At 45.0% G+C, this 21,124-nt stretch overlaps 1 protein-coding gene across 2 annotated transcripts in view; it reads right to left on the bottom strand.

Moving 5' to 3' along the window:
• LOC106573727 (guanine nucleotide-binding protein G(o) subunit alpha) overlaps positions 1–21,124 on the bottom strand; it is a 160,934-nt gene that overhangs the window by 90,095 nt on the left and 49,715 nt on the right. For both annotated transcript variants that reach the window (XM_014149043.2, XM_014149044.2), the window contains exon 3: positions 12,149–12,290. In XM_014149043.2, the coding sequence (XP_014004518.1) occupies positions 12,149–12,290 (142 nt within the window). The remainder of the gene's footprint in view (positions 1–12,148; positions 12,291–21,124) is intronic.

Raw genomic sequence — 21,124 nt, 5'->3', positions numbered from 1 at the left:
AGTGAACCAACAATTCGTAACACATCTAACCAATGCGTTCTTAATTTTGATCGGTTTGGGCTCCTTAAACATCGTGAACATTTGAACCTGGGACCGATGCGTAACGGTGAATCGCTACATCCCTACTATTTTCACTCCCACAGGGGCCTTCAAAGCACCACACACTCATCAATAGCCTCCCATGTCTGTCACACACACGCAGGCACACACTCACACCAGAAGGACATTTTCCAGGTGAACACTTGACTAATAATTCAACTCCTACAATGCAATTGGCACGAAGCATGGGTTTTCAGTAGGAGGCAGGATGTCAACAGAACAGTGATATATGAACCAATAAACACAAATTGGCTGTGTTCCCAGGGGAGGGACACAAGTCTGACTATGCCAGGGAATTATATTTTGACAGGTTTTGCAGTATATGCACAAACAAAGCATTGGTGATAACAGAAAAGCTAAGCTCTCATAACAAATCATAGCACATAAAACATATGTTTGCAAAATACAAAAGATATGGGGGCCATCTTTCAGGCTGAGCAGGCAGTTGCTCTCAAAATGAAGACTGGGTTGGGTTGATCTGACAGAGCGAGTTGTGTGTGTGTGCCAGTGTGTGTGTTTTTACCTCACCCTTTGTCTCTCTGTGTCTGGTTGTTTCCTCTAATGAGGAGTGAGATCATTATCAGCACCAGGGCTTCCCTGTGACATGTGGGAATAGACAGCCTCCCCAGGCATGGCACCCACTCTGCCCTCCACCCACCTAAAACATGGGGGAGGGGGGGGCGGCAATGGCAAGGAGGGGCCAGGAGCCAAGAGGTCAAGCAGGATCCAGGGGCCAACCCCATAGCGCCATAAGGTAGCCTAGGCAGAGAGCTCTGTAAATGTTGTACATATTTGAATTACTTTTAAGTGTTTTTTTGTTGCATTATTTTTTTGGGGGGGGGGGTTTGGCTGCTCTAGGGTTTGATCACTATATGCTGTGGTCTTGACTCAGAGTTGCATGATCGTGATGAGAAAAGTCTATATTTTGGCTTGATAGCTTTTGGATTCAAATAATGTGGCATTTTGTTTCATCTGTTTGGAAGTACTACACCAAGGACTGCATGCCGTGTCCAGAGGAAGCAGAGGGATTGCTATACATGTTCAAAAAGGTATGAATGATTATTAGACCTGTTACCCAGTAGAACTATTAGGCTAGGTCTACTGTCTTGTTGGTTCATGTTTTTTACACGTTTTCAAACTTTTTTATGTCATCCTCGATGACTTTAAATGCATTATCCACTTCTGTGGTTGAATTGTGCTTTAAATGATCAAATAAATCTATCTCTTCAATGTGTGTTTGTGTGTATGTCTGTGTATATCAGCAGGGGGGATAAAAGCAGAAGACACATTTCCATCTCACATGGACTAATAAAGTATATCTTATCTTCCTATACCATTTAACCATCACACCACTCCCCCTTCCAGACCTCCACCCCAGACCACAACACCACTCGTCTCCAAAACAACAGCAGACACCCAGACTCCCTGGCTGGATGAGGTACTGGGGACGTCTGCCACACCCTGTCCTCGCTGGAGAGGCCGTCTCCTCCCTCTGTTCACCTGTCCACAGGGTAAAGTGCATAAACAAGATAGTAAATGGCGCCATGAGCAATTGCATGTTTCAGTCAGAGTCAGTGACTGAAGAACTACTGTGGGAGTTATTTAGATGGTGACTCTCTCTGAGTCAAACTCACAATTCAAGAGCCGTTCCTATTATAATGTCAGTGCTGCCAGGTCTATTTCAGATCCCTTCTGCATATATTTGCATGTGGAGCACACAGTCTGGAGCTTCCCAGATGGGGGTGTTGGTCAAGCTAACCCCATTGCCAGTGAAATGAAAGGCCATATGGATGCCATCGGATGGCCAGCAGTCGTGACCAGTGCCAGAGACTGGCTTATCATGGCACGGCACCAGACCGCTACCACCAACCCAGGCAGACCACGCTCCAGGAATACAGAGTGAAAGTACAGGGGTTTGCCTCTCCTTAACTAAACCTTCCAGGGCAGATTTGCAGTCTTGAACGCTCCAGTATGGCTGCTTGAGTGAGCAGAGCCAGAACAGAGATGAGATGAATGTGAGACAGAGTCAGTTGGCTGGACAGAGGCAGTGAGCCAAGGGGGAAATGGATGGAGGCTGGCTCATTGGGGTTTTATTGTGTGTGGTGGGCACAGGGAAATGGATCATAAAGAGTGAAGAGCTCCGGAAGGTAGAACAATGGAGAGAGCTCTGCCAGCTATTGGACTTGAGCTATCCACCATCTCTAATGAGCAGGGAGAGGACAAACTGGGAGCCTACTGGGCAAAAACTGGTTGAATAAACGTTGTTTCCACGTCATTTCAACCAAAAAATGTAACGTGATAACGTTGAATCAACGTGGAAAACTGATTGGATATACATAGAGGAGTGGGTGTGGCATGGCTGCATACATAGAGGAGTGGGTGTGGCATGGCTGCATACAGAGGAGTGGGTGTGGCATGGCTGCATATATAGAGGAGTGGGTGTGGCATGGCTGCATATATAGAGGAGTGGGTGTGGCATAAATGCCAGAATAGATGGATGAGGTACGCTTGGTCAAGCAGCACTGAGTGACTGCATGGCCTGCCTCTCCACAGTTTCAGGCCTGATGTTTTCGAGTGGTTTCTTCATGTGAGTGACATTGCCTTTGGACACAGACTTGCGGAATGTGTTGAGAGGAAGGCAAAACACAGGGTAGCCATGGCAACAGGCTTGGACTCAGAGAAAGGAGAGGTTGAGAGCTACTAATGAGGGAGGGAGACAATCAGAGATGATTAGTGAGAGGAAGGGAGAGAGAGAAAGGCAAAGGATGAAGATCGCAGGAGGGGAAAAAAGAGGAGAGAAGGAAAGGCAGACAGAGAGAGCGAGAGAGATAGTGAGAGAGAGAGAGAGAGGCCAACCAATGAGGGCCTACAGCAGCACCTAGATCTTCTGCACAGATTCTGTCAGACCTGGGCCCTGACAGTAAATGTCAGTAAGACAAAATAATGGTGTTCCAAAAAAGGTCCAGTTCCCATTCCATCTAGACACCGTTGCCCTAGAACATACAAAAAACTATACATACCTCGGCCTAAACATCAGCGCCACAGGTAACTTCCACAAAGCTGCGAACGATCTGAGAGAGAAGGCAAGAAGGGCCTTCTATGCCATCAAAAGGAACATAAAATTCAACATACCAATTAGGATCTGGCTAAAAATGCTTGAATCAGTTATACAACCCATTGCCCTTTATGGTTGTGAGGTCTGGGGTCTGGTCACCAACCAAGAATTCACAAAATGTGACAAACACCAAATTGAGACTGCATGCAGAATTCTGCAAAAAATATCCTCTGTGTACAACGTAAAACACCAAATAATGCATGCAGAGCAGAATGAGGCCGTTAGCCGCTAATTATCAAAATCCAGAAAAGAGACGTTAAATTCTACAACCACCTAAAAGGAAGCAATTCCCAAACCTTCCATAACAAAGCCATCACCTACAGAGAAATAAACCTGGAGAAGAGCCCCCTAAGCAAGCTGGTCCTGGGGCTCTGTTCACAAACACAAACACACCCCACAGAGCCCCAGGACAGCAACACAATTAGACCAACCAAATCATGAGAAAAAAAAAAGAGAATTGCTTGACACATTGAAAAGAATTTACCAAAAAACAGAGCAAACTAGAATGCAAACTAGAATGCAGAATACCTGACCACTGAGACTGACCCAAAATTAAGGAAATCTTTGACTATGTACAGACTCAGTGAGCATAGCCTTGCTATTGAGAAAGGCCGCCGCAGGCAGACCTGGCTTTTAACCTGTTGGGGCTACAGGTTAGCAATGAACCCCGAGTCGGGATTGCTAACAAGGCTGGAAATTCAAAACATCAAAAATCTAATAATTTCAATTTCTCAAACAATCAACTATTTTACAATTTAAAAGATAAACATCTCCTTAATCTAACCACATTGTTCGATTTTCAAAGAGGCTTTACGGCAAAAGCATAAAGTTAGATTATGTTAGGACAGTACATAGCCACAAAAGTACAAACATCCATTTTCAATTCAAGGTCAGGCGTCACCAAAAGCAGAAACCAGCTAGAATTATGCACTAACCTTTGTCAATCTCCATCAGATGACACTCCTAGGACATTATGTTATACAATACATGCATTTTTTGTTCCATCAAGTTCATATTTATATCCAAAAACAGCATTTTACAGTAGCGTGAAATTCTGATTTTTTCTTCTCTGAAATGCTTCCGGTGAACATAACAAAATTACTATTCGAAAACATTGGTAAATTATAATATTGTCATTCAAAGAATAATATATTATCATCTCGTAATTGCTACCGAATGGCCAGATCTCAAAATAACTTTACTGGGAAATCACATTTTGCAATAAACGGGGTGCTATGCTAAGAACAATAAGCTATGCTATACAGTTAGCATCATCTAATATCGATAATAACATTGTAAATATCCCCTTACCTTTGATTATCTCCATCAGAAGGCACTGCCAGGAATCCCAGGTCCGGAACAAATGTGGTTTCTTTTGACAAAGTTCATAATTTATGTCCAAATAACACCAAGTAGTTAGCGTTCATTATGCTCCCACAAAATGTGGTGGGGGGTTGTAAAATCACGCCGAAAAGCTAAAAAAACCTAGTAAATAATCTATTTACGTTCGTTCAAACATGTCAAACGTTGTTTAGCATTAATCTTTTGGTCCATTTTTAACGTTAAACATCAGTAATATTTTCACACAACCTATCCTATGTCTAGATAAACAATAATGACAAACTCACGCTTCTCAGATTTATGCGCAGGCGCAAAAAAATGAAGTGATGACATGTCAACTTCCTTGCATTCTAATTTGCTCTCTGTTTATCATAGACGCTTCAAAGAACTTTATAAAGATCGTTGACATCTAGTGGAAGCCGTAGGTGTTGCGAAATGAATCCTTTCTCACTATGGTATCTATAAAACAATGACACTAAATAGTACAGTCACAAAATTCACATTTTTTTTGGATCTATTTTTCACAAGTTTTTGCCTGCAATATGAGTTTTGTTATACTTACAGACACCATTCAAACTGTTTTAGAAAATTCAGAGTGTTTTCTATCCGAATGTGTTAATAATATGCATATCCTAGCTTCTGAGTTGGTGTAGGAGGCAGTTAAAAATGGGCACATATTTTTTTCAAAATTTCTCAATACTGCCCCCGAGCCCCAACAGGTTTTAAGAGAAGACAGGCTATGTGCACACTGCCCACAAATGAGGTGGAAACTGAGCTGCACTTCCTAACCTCCTGCCAAATGTATGAACATATTAGAGACACATATTTCCCTCAGATTACACAGACCCACAAAGAATTTGAAAACAAATCCAATTTTGATAAACTCCCATATCTATTATCTACCACAATGTGCAATCCCAGCAGCAAGATGTGTGACCTGTTGCCACAAGAAAGGGCAACCTTTATTTAACTTTAACGATTTGCACATCATTACAACACTGTATATATACATAATATGACATTTGATATGTCTTTATTCTTTTGGAACTTTTGTAAGTGTAATGTTTACTGTACATTTTTTATTGTTTATTTCACTTTTGTTTATTATCTATTTCACTTGCTTTGGCAATGTAAACATACGTTTCCCATGACAACAAAGCCCTTGAATTGAAATTGAATTGAAATTGAATTGAGAGGGACAGAAGGAGCGAGAGTGGCTGCTTGGCTGTTGAGAGCAGCTCCAATAAAAGCTTCACACTTCAGATTAAAGAGGTGTGAGCCAGCTGGCCAGCCCAGTAAGGAGCAGAGAGATAGAGAGAGAGAGACAGAGAGAAAGAGAGAGAGAAACAGGGAAAGAGAGGGAGGGAAAGAGATAGCGAAAGAAGGGGCACTCTGTTCCATGCTGCCACACCCGTCTGCACATACAGGCTATATCCACACGCTGGAGAAACACTCACACATTCACACTAGGCTTGGGCGGTATACCGTATACCGAGGTATTTGGAAATAGTCACAGGATGGTTTTTCAATATTGTTAATACTGTTTAAACTACTTATTTGAAGTAAAAAAAAATGATATATATATATTTGTAGCTTTTTAGTAAATAACTGCAGTCAACTTGTGCGATACGTTAGGAGATAAAGAAGATAGTGTTTTTCATTTCACCTGTCACGTTATTTTACATGATGAAGCTTAAGGTAGTTCCCCTGAACAGTCAAGTGTTTGTTTTAAATAGCACAACAAGTTAAAGTGGGAGCAGGTGAGGCCAGCTGTGTATTGACAGGGGTTGCGTTTTATATTGAAAGTCAACAGTGTTTTTTTGCTTCAATAGAGTGATCAGGGACGTGCAACTATAGTTTTTCTTCACAGAAAATACATTAGTGCAACACATTAGGCAGAAAATAGATACATTTTCATCAGACGACAACAGAAGTGCAACGCTTTTGGCTGGCAGCCACACAAGTAAATTAGCTTACAATGAAAAAGCAAGGTCTTTTTTGCGAAACGATGCATGGCCATCATATTTCTAATGTTTATCATAGAACTAATGTAGCCAACTACATTTTCTGATGTTTTTCTTAGTTAATCTTGCATTTTACTGGAGAAAAGTAGGCTGGCTACACTGAGAATAGTAGGCTGGCTACACTGAGAAAAGTAGGCTGGCTACACTGAGAAAAGTATCGGAGTAGCTACACATCAGTTAGAGGGTTGTCTGCCATTGGTGAATTTTCATCTGAATGGAGAAGTGCAACTGAAGCACAAAATGTGTCTGATGCCGAGCAGAAATTACAATAAGAAGAATTTTAGATGCGCGTTTACAAAACACAGCAAGATATTTCTTGTTTTTTTTCCTGTGTGAAAAATGAAGAATTCTGCATTAACGGACCCCTAAGTTTAACTTGCTCGGTATCTAAGTAAGTGGCTAAACTAATAAGGTTACGGGGTATCATATTGTGATAGCTTTCTGCTGTGTTTGAGAAGTCAAAGCCCTTTGGATGAGTTAGTTATTTGTACAGCTGCCACTGCTATCTTGATTTCCTTGCGTTCTTTCTCCTCTCTGTTCTCGGCCTGTCTGCTCCTCCCCATCTTCTCAGAGCAGAGCAGGAAGGCCCGTTGCCCTAGCGACTCCAGACTCCACACAGACACATGCTGCTCCAGAGCCAGTACTGTTCTTCCTTCAGACAAGCATGAGTCAAAACTTTGTTCACTTTGTTCAATGTCTCTCGTTCACATTTGCTTGGAAATGTCCAAACGCACCAAAAATGACATTTGGTAGCTCCTATCTATATATGTATAACTTTATGATCTGGATTGCCTGTCTATGCAATTTGTTTATTTTCATTTGCGCTCATTAACATATTTAGCTAGCAGCCTCCATGGAAATTCGTGAATTTTGCTAGCATTCTGTTAATAGACACCCAATGCTTTTTTTTGGTTTTTTTGCGCCCCCTTGTGTACTAAGCCGGTAATACCCTAAATCTCGGGATGCGAGAAGGACGGTATGATGATAAGAAAATCTGGATACCGCCCATCCCTAATTCACACTAACATACAGGTAAACAGGGGTCCGCAACAGGACACACCCCAGTTAGGAACTCACCTCCCTGCATTCTTTTCTCCATTCTATTTCTCTCTCACACTTATTCTCTCCTTTCATTCTCTCTGCATGCCTCTGCACGGTCCTTCGTTTTCTCTCTCCATTAGGCAGAGAGATTCACCGCTTTGGGACAGTGACCTCTGACCTATTTCACAAATTACTTTTGAGAGGTTACTTTTGGGTCACATGCACAGAGGCACACACACTAAAGCACTCTAAATGACTTCTCTGAGAATGACACAACCATAGAGGTTGGACATAACCCCTGCGGCTGTCAACTCTCAAGCACTCCAGTTTATTGGGACAGAAATACAGTTATTGTCTAAAGAAGCGCTCTAGTTCTAGCAGAAGAAAGAGATAATATAACAATCAATAGCAGCTGGGTATTTCAGATGACTTGTCCCAGGGTATTGATAGGATTGGTTTGATTAAAATGTAAAGAACTTCCTGGAAAGGTCAGAGTCAGTGGTGTCCCTCCTGTTTTAGAGAGGGAACAGAACACAGCAGGGGAACAGATACCAACACAACACATGAGAGGAGGCATAAGGACAGCAGCTCACATATCCTACTGTACACCTTCCTTCACCCTGTCTGTCCTCTTAAGGTCACTCTGAGGCCATGTACTGACACAGCTGATGACCCATGACCCCAGAAAGAGACATGACCTTTGCCCTCCCGCTCACACTCCAATCCAGCCTGTCAGCAGTTTGACATTGTGGACTGAATCAATAACCAATCCCAAACTATTCCCATCATCTTCATCATTATTGTTGGCACCACCATCATTTAACAATGCTGTTATAAACATGTATGCGTCATCAACACTATGTATGTCATGTCTACTAAACGCATTCACCTTTTCCACAGGAGCGTTCATTCATCATGGTCTGAATACAGTATTCCAAACCTGTCTGATTCCCTCCTTAGTACAGGCAGACAGTGTGTTGTGTGAATCTACATGCTGCTCCCCTCCTCTCACTGGGTGATTTATAGAAGCCAGTCAACAAGCTGAGACTAATGTGCTCTGTTCCACATCCTTTCAGAGCCTTGTGGCCAATTACCTGTTACAACACTGGGGTTATGGATTTTCATAGATGGATAAGGATGAATGGGTGTGTTTGTGAACACTAGAACTCTACAACCGCTGAGCGTCGAGGGTCCCGCCTTCAAGCTAATGAGCAGTCATTTTGACTGCAACATTCTAATAAATGTCATATATGCTATTGCAAAAATAATAATTTGGCTATGTTTATGAAGGTCTTAGGTAACATTAGAATAATACAAAAAAAATGGCATTAGTTTATGTTACTGTAGGATTTATGTAAAAACTAAAAAACACAAATGACATTGAACCAACGTGGAATAGACATGGAACTGATGTCTGTGCCCAGTGGGATGTGTTGGAACACGGTAAAAGCGTATTTTATAACCACAAAATAATACAAATTCCCTAACCACAAAGATGAATGGTCAGCGAGGTCAAATTATGAAAATATCAGTAGCCTAAACATAATTATAAGTGCCAAGTGTGAAAATCAGCAGAAAAGCAATAATGCCATTATAATGAATATAAGTGTCGACATGACAGCAGTCAAGAATAGTACATTATTGTCAGCTCGTGTTTACATGGTGTTCGTTTTCACGCAATGGCATCAGTTGGATTTCATTTAGCGGCGATCCCTTGTCCAAACAATGGACACAAATCTTTGCCACTTTCACTTGATTGACACACTTCCCACAAACACGTGTGTCTTGGGTTCTGTTCTTAGCTCATCTGGCCACCTGACACTGTCTCCTCCCCGGGAGCTGTGTGCAATTTGCCTCGCGCAGTGGCTCGCCTGGAATCTTTGCTGCTGCCTTGGACCTCATATCTCTCATGCACTGCTGCCATATACCTCATATCTCTCATGCACTGCTGCCATATACCTCATATCTCTCATTTACTGCTGCCATATACCTCATATCTCTCATGCACTGTTGCCATATACCTCATATCTCTCATGCACTGCTGCCATATACCTCATATCTCTCATGCACTGCTGCCATATAGCTCATATCTCTCATGCACTGCTGCCATATACCTCATATCTCTCATGCACTGCTGCCATATACCTCATATCTCTCATGCACTGCTGCCATATACCTCATATCTCTCATGCACTGCTGCCATATACCTCATATCTCTCATTTACTGCTGCCATATACCTCATATCTCTCATGCACTGTTGCCATATACCTCATATCTCTCATGCACTGCTGCCATATACCTCATATCTCTCATGCACTGCTGCCATATACTTCATATCTCTCATGCACTGCTGCCATATACCTCATATCTCTCATGCACTGCTGCCATATACCTCATATCTCTCATGCACTGCTGCCATATACCTCATATCTCTCATGCACTGCTGCCATATACCTCATATCTCTCATGCACTGCTGCCATATACCTCATATCTCTCATGCACTGCTTTAGCAACACGTGTGCGTTGATAGCAACCAAGTCAAGCATGTAGTAGAACACAGCAACAGGCCAGCAGAGGTGCTTCCTTTCACCGAGTACAGCCGTGCTATCTGATCCAAAACATTCACACTAACCAGAAATACGCTCTTTCCACTGAATGCTCCATGGAGATACAGGATTGAAATGAACACTTCCAGCTCAAAAATAACACAGCTATCACTGTGTCCTTCATGTAGGCCAGAGTAGACTGATACGATGTGTTGGACTGATACAAATGATACAGCTATCACTGTGTCCTCCAAGTAGGCCAGAGTAGGCTGATACAGGGTACATACCATTTTGAGATTAGAATTAGATTGTACCAATATAGAATACCCCTCCCTGTTCTTCATTCACAATTGGTGATTGCATAATTATAAATCGTTCACTTCCCCTCTCCAATCAACTCACCCATTCTCCCCCATCATGCTTTACTTCATCTGTTATATACTGTATGTGTGAAATTCATTTCGGTATAGTTTTGGTTCAGTTTCGAGGCAATTATCGGGGTGATTATCAACTGGGCACAGCAACTTCCACTGTCGGGAGAAGGAGTGGAGCAGGCCCTACAGTCGGGCGAAAGAGTGGAGCAGGCCCTACAGTCGGGAGAAGGAGTGGAGCAGGCCCTACAGTCGGGAGAAGGAGTGGAGCAGACCCTACAGTCGGGAGAAGGAGTGGAGCAGGCCCTACAGTCGGGAGAAGGAGTGGAGCAGGCCCTACAGTCGGGAGAAGGAGTGGAGCAGACCCTACAGTCGGGAGAAGGAGTGGAGCAGACCCTACAGTCGGGAGAAGGAGTGGAGCAGGCCCTACAGTCGGGAGAAGGAGTGGAGCAGGCCCTACAGTCGGGAGAAGGAATGGAGCAGGCCCCACAGTCGGGAGAAGGAGTGGAGCAGGCCCCACAGTCGAGAGAAGGAGTGGAGCAGGCCCTACAGTCGGGAGAAGGAGTGGAGCAGACCCCACAGTCGGGAGAAGGAGTGGAGCAGGCCCTACAGTCGGGAGAAGGAGTGGAGCAGGCCCTACAGTCGGGAGAAGGAGTGGAGCAGGCCCTACAGTCGGGAGAAGGAGTGGAGCAGGCCCTACAGTCGGGAGAAGGAGTGGAGCAGGCCCTACAGTCGGGAGAAGGAGTGGAGCAGGCCCTACAGTCGGGAGAAGGAGTGGAGCAGGCCCTACAGTCGGGAGAAGGAATGGAGCAGGCCCTACAGTCGGGAGAAGGAGTGGAGCAGGCCCCACAGTCGAGAGAAGGAGTGGAGCAGGCCCTACAGTCGGGAGAAGGAGTGGAGCAGGCCCCATAGTCGGGAGAAGGAGTGGAGCAGACCCTACAGTCGGGAGAAGGAGTGGAGCAGGCCCTACAGTCGGGAGAAGGAGTGGAGCAGACCCTACAGTCGGGAGAAGGAGTGGAGCAGGCCCTACAGTCGAGAGAAGGAGTGGAGCAGGCCCTACAGTCGAGAGAAGGGGCATGAATGACATGCCCTCCTAAAACGGGATATTACTCCAGTTCTGTTTGTGATATTACGATTCTAACAATGGCAGTGTGCTATATAGATTTATTTAGGAAAAGACAAGGACAGAGGGGAGCATGACTTTAAAAATGGCAGAGTTATAAATAAAATACAATTATGAGCAGTAAAAATAACTGCTTTAGCAGTTCTAGTGTTAAAATTCAGTGGTTGAATATATGGGTGTCTGTCGGTGTGACAGTTTGTGTATTTCTTTCTATAAATGTGTTTGGGAGGCCATCGCTACAGTAGAGTGGCAGGAGCACGCGATGCTCTGCTTACTAATGTCTGTCTGTCTGTCTGTCTGTCTGTCTGTCTGTCTGTCTGTCTGTCTGTCTGTCTGTCTGTCTGTCTGTCTGTCTGTCTGTCTGTCTGTCTGTCTGTCTGTCTGTCTGTCTGTCTGTCTGTCTGTCTCTGTCTCTGTGCTCTGTGTCTGTGTGCAGTTGTAGTCCATTCCCTCAGTGCTACTCTACAGAGTGGTAGATAGACTCACTTTTCTCTCCTTGTCTCCGTACTCCAGGCCAAGGGTGTCCATGGCACGGACGATGGCAGCCAGAGACTGGATTGTGTTGCTGTAGACCACAGGCTTGTACTGCTTCACATCATCTCCAGAGAAGCCATCCTCATGGATAATCCTGCAAACATGAACATGATTCATAGGTCAAATAGGCATTTACCTAAACAGGGACATCATGTCCATGGCACACACTGTCGTCAGGCACACTGAGGCACACATGCTGTATCGCACATAAAGCACGCAGGCACAACCACATGCGTGCCCCCTCCACACACACACACACACACACACACACACACACAACCCTGAGCTCCTCTCCCTTCCTCAGCCTGGCTCCATTTTAATTCTGTTTTCCCTTCATTTGCTCCGTTGCTGCTGTAACTGGCCGGGGGAGAGAGGGGAAGATCTGAGAGTTTCTCCCACACCCAGCAGACAGAGACAGAACCAGTCCAGGACCAGATGTAGAGAGTGTGCCCCATTAGGCAGAGACACATTGACCCCAGGCCTGAGATCTCCTCTTCATGACACAAACAGCACAGCAGGGAGAGGCTCAGCCTATTAAACTCTGGTTCCACCAGAACACTACAGGCACCATTAACACCTGAGCCCCACCCTCCCATTGGCCCTGATGTCCAGCCTCCCATTAACACCTGAGCCCCACCCTCCCATTGGCCCTGATATCCAGCCTTCCATTGGCCCCGATATCCAGCCTCCCATTGGCCCCGATATCCAGCCTCCCATTGACCCCGATATCCAGCCTCCCATTGGCCCTGATATCCAGCCTCCCATTGGCCCTGATATCCAGCCTCCCATTGGCCCTGATATCCAGCCTCCCATTGGCCCTGATATCCAGCCTCCCATTGGCCCTGATATCCAGCCTCCCATTGGCCCCGATATCCAGCCTCCCATTGGCCCTGATATCCAGCCTCCCATTGGCCCCGATATCCACCCTCCCATTAACACCTGAGCCCCACCCTCCCATTGGCCCTGATATCCAGCCTTCCATTGGCCCCGATATCCAGCCTCCCATTGGCCCTGATATCCAGCCTCCCATTGGCCCTGATATCCAGCCTCCCATTGGCCCTGATATCCAGCCTCCCATTGGCCCTGATATCCAGCCTCCAGTCCATTCAATGGGTCAGATAGAGCATGATCTCCTATCAAGAAAGAGTCAAGTCTGAGCATTGTGTTTGTGAAAGTGAGTGTGAACTTTGTAGCAGGCCAAGCATATAAAAAGAAAGAGCAGAGAAATGTCAGTGCCCTAAGCCGTGACTTACTGCGTTAGAGAGAGGGAGAGCGGCCCAGCCCGTGGAGCCTGCCACTGCACACAGATACTGTTTGTGATCCTTCGACAGCAACCTGTTTGCTCTGCAGTGGCCTTTCCTGAGACTCTTTCCAATGACTTCCAATGAATCACTACTCTCTCAATACACTGACAAGCCTAAACGTGCCCTGTTCCCCTACTGCTGTGTGTGGGTGAGTATGTGCGTGTGCGTGTTCGTATGCGCATGCGTTTAGTGACAGAGACTTAGCTACAGCTCAGTAGTAATGCTGCTGTGACTCAGACAGGTGTGTGTCAACAGCGAGGCGATGCTGCCTCTTTTATCTCCCCTGTGCTCTCCCTTTCATCTGTCTCTCTCTCCTTCTCTCATTCTCTCTCTCATTCAATAATAATCACCCCATCATGAAAGCTTTATGTCTGGGTGTAATAAACAGCAGGGCACACACTGATCCTGCACTGCTGGGACCTGGGGACCTGAGAGGGGAGAGGGTTCCTACTCTCCCCAGCACAGAGCATACGTGGAAGGGGTGAGGAGAGGACAGGTGGGATGGGAGCCTATTGTCATATGTGTGTAGTTGTGACTCATTACTTTGACATCACATAATGCTGTGGTCAATGACTCTGGTATCGATCGCATGAGCTTAGGTCCTCTCCAGGAGAAATGAAAGCTCTGTAGGTTGGACAAACTGTTTTCCTTCCTCTTTAATATACTTGGTTTACCATGGCTGGCACTGTTTCTGGCAGACCAGGTGTGCCCTGGCAGAGATAGGTGTGTGCCAGCCAAGCCTCTGTGCCAGGGGCAGGTGCAATGGTTTTGTTTTCGGAGGATGTATTGAGCCATGCCGCACAAAGATACCCCTCCCTCCTATCGCTCCACTGGGGGAACTAAGAGGCAGGTTAATAAAGATCTGCCAACCAACCCTGAGTCTGTTACTCTGCTCTGAACAACATGTTCCAATGGACCACCATCACCCTGGACATTACATTTACTAAACAAACACTGCTGCTCAATGTTTTAACCACAGAAACAACAGAAAGCAGAATATACATCTCTTCACACTGACACGTTGGGATGACCCATACTGACCACAACTCTACTTGGACCATGACCATCACGGAGGCTCTCCGCACTGCTAAAGCTAACTCTCTCTCCTCTGCCCTCATCCTTCTAGACCTATCTGCTGCCTTTGATACTGTGAACCATCAGATCCTCCTCTCCACCCTCTCCGAGTTGGGTATCTCCGGCGCGGCTCACTCTTGGATTGCGTCCTACCTGACAGGTCGCTCCTACCAGGTGGCGTGGCGAGAATCCGTCTCCGCACCACGTGCTCTCACCACTGGTGTCCCCCAGGGCTCAGTTCTAGGCCCTCTCCTATTCTCGCTATACACCAAGTCACTTGGCTCTGTCATATCCTCACATGGTCTCTCGTATCATTGCTACGCAGACGACACACAATTAATCTTCTCCTTTCCCCCTTCTGATAACCAGGTGGCGAATCGCATCTCTGCATGTCTGGCAGACATATCAGTGTGGATGACGGATCACCACCTCAAGCTGAACCTCGGCAAGACAGAGCTGCTCTTCCTCCCGGGGAAGGACTGCCCGTTCCATGATCTCGCCATCACGGTGGACAACTCCATTGTGTCCTCCTCCCAGAGTGCTAAGAGCCTCGGCGTGACCCTGGACAACACCCTGTCGTTCTCCGCTAACATCAAGGCGGTGACCCGATCCTGTAGGTTCATGCTATACAACATTCGCAGAGTATGACCCTGCCTTACACAGGAAGCGGCGCAGGTCCTAATCCAGGCACTTGTCATCTCCCGTCTAGATTACTGCAACTCCCTGTTGGCGGGGCTCCCTGCCTGTGCCATTAAACCCCTACAACTCATCCAGAACGCTGCAGTCCGTCTGGTGTTCAACCTTCCCAAGTTCTCTCACGTCACCCCACTCCTCCGCACACTCCACTGGCTTCCAGTTGAAGCTCGCATCTGCTACAAGACCATGGTGTTTGCCTACGGAGCTGTGAGGGGAACGGCACCTCCGTACCTTCAGGCTCTGATCAGGCCCTACACCGAAACAAGGGCACTGCGTTCATCCACCTCTGGCCTGCTCGCCTCCCTACCTCTGCAGAAGCACAGTTCCCGCTCAGCCCAGTCAAAACTGTTCGCTGCTCTGGCACCCCAATGGTGGAACAAGGTCCCTCACGACGCCAGGACAGCGGAGTCAATCACCACCTTCCGTAGACACCTGAAACCCCACCTCTTTAAGGAATACCTGGGATAGGATATAGTAATCCTTCTAACCCCCCCCCCAAAAAAAGATATAGATGTACTATTGTAAAGTGGTTGTTCCACTGGATATCATAAGGTGAATGCACCAATTTGTAAGTCGCTCTGGATAAGAGTGTCTGCTAAATGACGTAAATGTAAATGTAAATGACCCGACACAACCACATATCTCTCAATCACCATTAAAACAACCTCTACAGCTGCCACCTTGACAACTTACAGTCAATATCAAGTTGAGCCAATATCAGCCAGCACTGCTGCCTGCTGTGCCTGTTTTCCAACGTGCTGAAACTGAAGTCAGCGCACCATCTCAGGTGATAAATGATTCAGTTAATAAAAATAAGACGTTTAAGTCATCTGTAAGTCACAATAAAGCGAAGGACATGTCCCAAAGGATTCAGATTCCCACAGGGGTTGACTGGCTCATTGATCTGTTTCTGATAGGAGACAATGAAAGGACTGCAAATCCTTAAGGCTAGGTTGGTTTGCTCCTAACAGAACACGGCTAGGCGTAAGCCAACGTCTGTGCTTCCAAACTCCCTTAAAAGACCACCCTCTTGAGACACAGTAGCAACAACATAGCCAGTAACACTTCCTGAAAATAGTCTGAATTAATGTAAGATAAATCAAGAAATCTATTTTTGCTGAGGAGGTCTTAGTCACGCAATTTTACATCTAGCTAAGATATTTGGTGCAGTATTTCGCAAGCAAAACATTTGCATGAAAACTAGTCATCTCTCGTTGAATGACAACAAACAATGAATTGAAGAATCTTATCCGTAGTTCCTAACCCCCCTACTGTTGACCAATCACAAACAAATGGTTGTAGACTTTAGCTACCAAACTTCGACTTGCCTCAAGAAAAAAATGTGTGTGTGAACAGCTGAAAAAAAAACCTGCCGAACACCAAAACAAACAAAAACGTAACAAAATGTAATTCTAATATATGTCCGAACTTGCGCTCTCCGTTTCAACTGGGAAGCGTTATACAAGGCCACCTGAAAGGGAGAGCAGACCCAGGCCCACACTGGAGAGCATCCAGACTGGTTGCATCACTGCCTGGTATGGCAATTGCTCGGCCTCCGACCGCAAGGCACTACAGAGGGTAGTGCGTACAGCCCAGTACATCACTGGGGCCAAGCTTCCTGCCATCCAGGACCTCTATATCAGACAGTGTTAGAAGAAGGCCCTAAAAATTGTCAAAGACTCTAGCCACCCTAGTCATAGACTGTTCTCTCTGCTATCGCACATCAAGCGTTACCGGAGCGCCAAGTCGAGGTCCAAAAGGCTTCTTAACAGCTTCTAACCCCAAGCCATAAGACTCCTGAACAGCTAATCAAAGGGCTACTCAGACCCCTCTTTTACGCTGCTGCTACTCTCTGTTTATAATCTATGCAGTCACTTTAACTCTACCTACATGTACATATTACCTCAATTACCTCGACTAACCGGTGCCCCCGCACATTTACTCTGTACCGGTACCCCCTGTATATAGCCTCGCTTGTTATTTTACTGCTGCTGTTTAATTATTTGTTACTTCTATTTTCTATTTTTTACTTATCTATTTTTTACTTAAGACTTATTTTTATTCATTTTTTCTAAACTTCTTAAAGCATTGTTGGCTAAGGGTTTGTAAGTAAGCATTTCACTGTAAGGTCTACACCTGTTGTATTCGGCGCATGTGACGAATAAAATCTGATTTGATTTGAAAGGTCAGCTAGCTGCAACACACAGTGCAGTCTGCAGAGAGCATGTCAGGAGCTGATACAAGGGGGATAACATGTCGCTCTACAAGGGTGATTACAGGTTTTGGTTTCCCCCCTACGTCCCCTCACCCATCACCCCTGTTACAGATGTAGGGCCCTATGAAATCAGTTTTCTTTTTTCCCAAATACATTTTTTTCCATTTTGTTTTTTGTTTTGTTTCCGTTTTCCCTGTTTTTTTGGGGGGGTTGCTCTTAAAATCACACTTTTTAAATAGAAATACAACTAAATAGGATGTTTTAAGTCCACAACAATGCTTAAACCACATCAGGAGACCACTTTTGAGGTCAGGAAACATTTTTAGAAATCAAGATTTTTGGGTGTAGCTACCCTTTAATTCCAGTGTGCACCGAGCAAGAGGCTGTTGTTCAGCGATATTTTTGTAGCAGACATTTTGAGAGCCTTTTGGCTTTCATTAGAAACACCGCAAGAGAGCTCAAATCATTATTACTGTCTTCCCTTCTCACCAAGTATATAAAGGAATCCTCATTAAGTCATGGATAGAGAGCAAGAGAGTGTGAGGAAGGAGGGAGTGGGAGAGAAAGACAAAGAGAGGGAATATATGTACAGAGTAACGGCAGCGAAATAGCTAATTTTGGGGGACATTAGGGCTGGCACGGTAATTGTATAATAGTGTAACCGATGATTGCGAATGAGGACCGCCCTGAAAATGTACCGTTTTAATAAAAGTAATATATATATATATATATATATATATATATATATATATATATATATATATAGTTGAAGTTGGAAGTTTACATACACCTTAGCCAAATACATTTAAACTCAGTTTTTCACAATTCCTGACATTTAATCCTAGTAAAAATTCCCTGTCTTAGGTCAGTTAGGATCACCACTTTATTTTAAGAATGTGAAATGTCAGAATAATAGTAGAGAGAATGATTTATTTCAGCTTTTATTTCTTTCATCACATTCCCAGTGGGTCACAAGTTTACATACATTCAATTAGTATTTGGTAGCATTGCCTTTAAATTGTTTAACTTGGGTTAAACGTTTTGGGTAGCCTTCCACAAGGTTCCCACAATAAGTTGGGTGAATTTTGGCCCATTCCTCCCGACAGAGCTCATGTAACTGAGTCAGGATTGTAGGCCTCCTTGCTCGCACACGCTTTTTCAGTTCTGCCATCAAATTTTCTATAGAATTGACGGCTTTGTGATGGCGACTCCAATACCTTGACTTTGTTGTCCTTAAGCCATTTTGCCAGAACTTTGGAAGTATGCTTGGGGTCATTGTCCATTTGGAAGACCCATTTGCGACCAAGCTTTAACTCCCTGACTGATGTCTTGAGATGTTGCTTCAATATAGCCACATAATTTTCATCCCTCATGATGCCATCTATTTTGGGAAGTGCACCAGTCCCTCCTGCAGCAAAGCACCCACACAACATGATGAGACAATTCTCCAAAGTATGATCTTTGTCCCCATGTGCAGTTGCAAACCGTAGTCTGGCTTTTTTATGGCGGTTTTGGATCAGTGGCTTCTTCCTTGCTGAGCGGCCTTTCAGGTTATGTCGATATAGGACTCGTTTTACTGTGGATATAGATACTTTTGTACCTGTTTCCTCCAGCATCTTCACAAGGTCCTTTGCTGTTGTTCTGGGATTGATTTGCACTTTTCGCACCAAAGTACGTTCATCTCTAGGAGACAGAACGCGTCTCCTTCCTGAGTGGTATGATGGCTGCGTGGTCCCATGGTGTTTATACTTGCGTACTATTGTTTGTACAGATGAACGTGGTACCTTCAGGCATTTGGAAATTGCTCCCAAGTATGAACCAGACTTGAGGAGGTCTACAATTGTTTTTCTGAGGTCTTGGCTGATTTCTTTTGATTTTCCCATGATGTCAAGCACAGAGGCACTGAGTTTGAAGGTAGGCCTTGAAATACATCCACAGGTACACCTCCAATTGACTCAAATGATGTCAATTAGCCTTTCAGAAGCTTCTAAAGCCATGACATAATTTTCTGGAATTTTCCAAGCTGTTTAAAGGCACAGTCAATTTAGTGTATGTAAACTTCTGACCAACTGGAATTGTGATACAGTGAATTATAAATTAAACAATCTCTGTAAACAATTGTTGGAAAAATGACTTGTGTCATGCACACAGTAGATGTCCTAACCAACTTGCCAAAACTATAGTTTGTTAACAAGAAATTTGGTGAGTGGTTGAAAAACGAGTTTTATGACTCCAAGTGTATGTAAACTTCTGACTTCAACTGTATATACAGGACCAGTCAAAAGTTTGGACACACCTACTCATTCAAGGGTTGGCTACTTTGAAGAATCTCAAATATAAAATATATTTTGATTTGTTTAACACATGGGATCTTTACAACGTGAACAAAATGTGTTTCAGCAAGGTGTCATAGCAAACGAGTATCATGAAATACATGCACTCAATGGCTTACCAAAAACAAGGCACACTGTGACTTGACAATAGACCGTATATATAAAGGACTTGACAGAGAAATGTCAGCTAGTTAGGCTAGCTAACTGCAGCTAGATATACCCTGCTAGCTGTCAGCTTGGCTAAACAGTAAACACAGAACATCACGTCCCTGATTTGAGTCCTAGGCAGCGCATGCAGTCAGGAGCGGAGGACAGGAAAAATGTGCGTCTTAAATGTATTTTTAATCTGCCGATTATATGGCTGACAAATAACCGTCATCCAAAATTCCATGACCATCGCAAAAGGTCTTTGCTTTTCATGAATGAGGACGTTTCTCATTTGGGTCTCTCTGGGCTGTCTGTCAGGTAGAGGGAGGGGAGATGAGGGGAGGGAGGGGAGATGAGGGGAGGGAGGGGAGATGGGGGGGAGATGAGGGGGGGGATGAGGGGAGGGAGGGGAGATGAGGGGAGCCACTGGGGAGGACAGAACAGAGCTCATTAGGCCCTCCTGGGTCTCTGACACGTGGAGATCTGTGACCTGTTACCTCTACAGTACCACCACATTACTCTCACTGCCTTTCACCAAACACAGAGGGAGGGAGGGAGGGAGGAGGGAGGGAGGGAGGGAGGAGGGAGGGAGGGAGGGAGGGAGGGAGGGAGGGAGGGAGGGAGGGAGGGAGGGAGGGAGGGAGGGAGGGAAAACTAAGGCTGAGGAAGTGATAGAGTTCGTCCAGGAAGTGGTGGTGATTTTGCATTCTAGCCATGTACTGTACTGACTGACTAAATGCTATACTTGTTTTCCCCACAGGAAAAACTGTTTACATATTTTTGTCTTGCAGTAAATTAGAGCTTTGCATTGTGTTCAGGTTCCTTAGACCCATTTCTCTGTTGAGAGGAGTACGAGGGGAGGAGTGTGGATTTTTGAGCCAGTAATTTTGAGTTTGCAAATCATCATGCCACACAAATATGCAGTATGCATGAACACACAAACACACCCACCGACACCCATTCAAGGGCACACACACCCTCCCTGTTAGTCTTTATCAATCTTAGTGGCATGTGGTTTCCGTGCTGCTCACTAAGAAGACCCTTTGTCCTCACAGCGCGCTCGAGTGCTGTTGCTGTCATCAGCCCCAGGACACAGCTACTTATCCCCTGTTTCATTCCCTACCAGCGTGGGGGGGGCTATTTATAACCTCTGCAATCA

This window comes from Salmo salar, chromosome ssa16 (genome assembly GCF_905237065.1).
Source record: "Salmo salar chromosome ssa16, Ssal_v3.1, whole genome shotgun sequence".
Taxonomy (NCBI): domain Eukaryota; kingdom Metazoa; phylum Chordata; class Actinopteri; order Salmoniformes; family Salmonidae; genus Salmo; species Salmo salar.
This window is presented reverse-complemented; position numbering and strand designations above follow the sequence as displayed.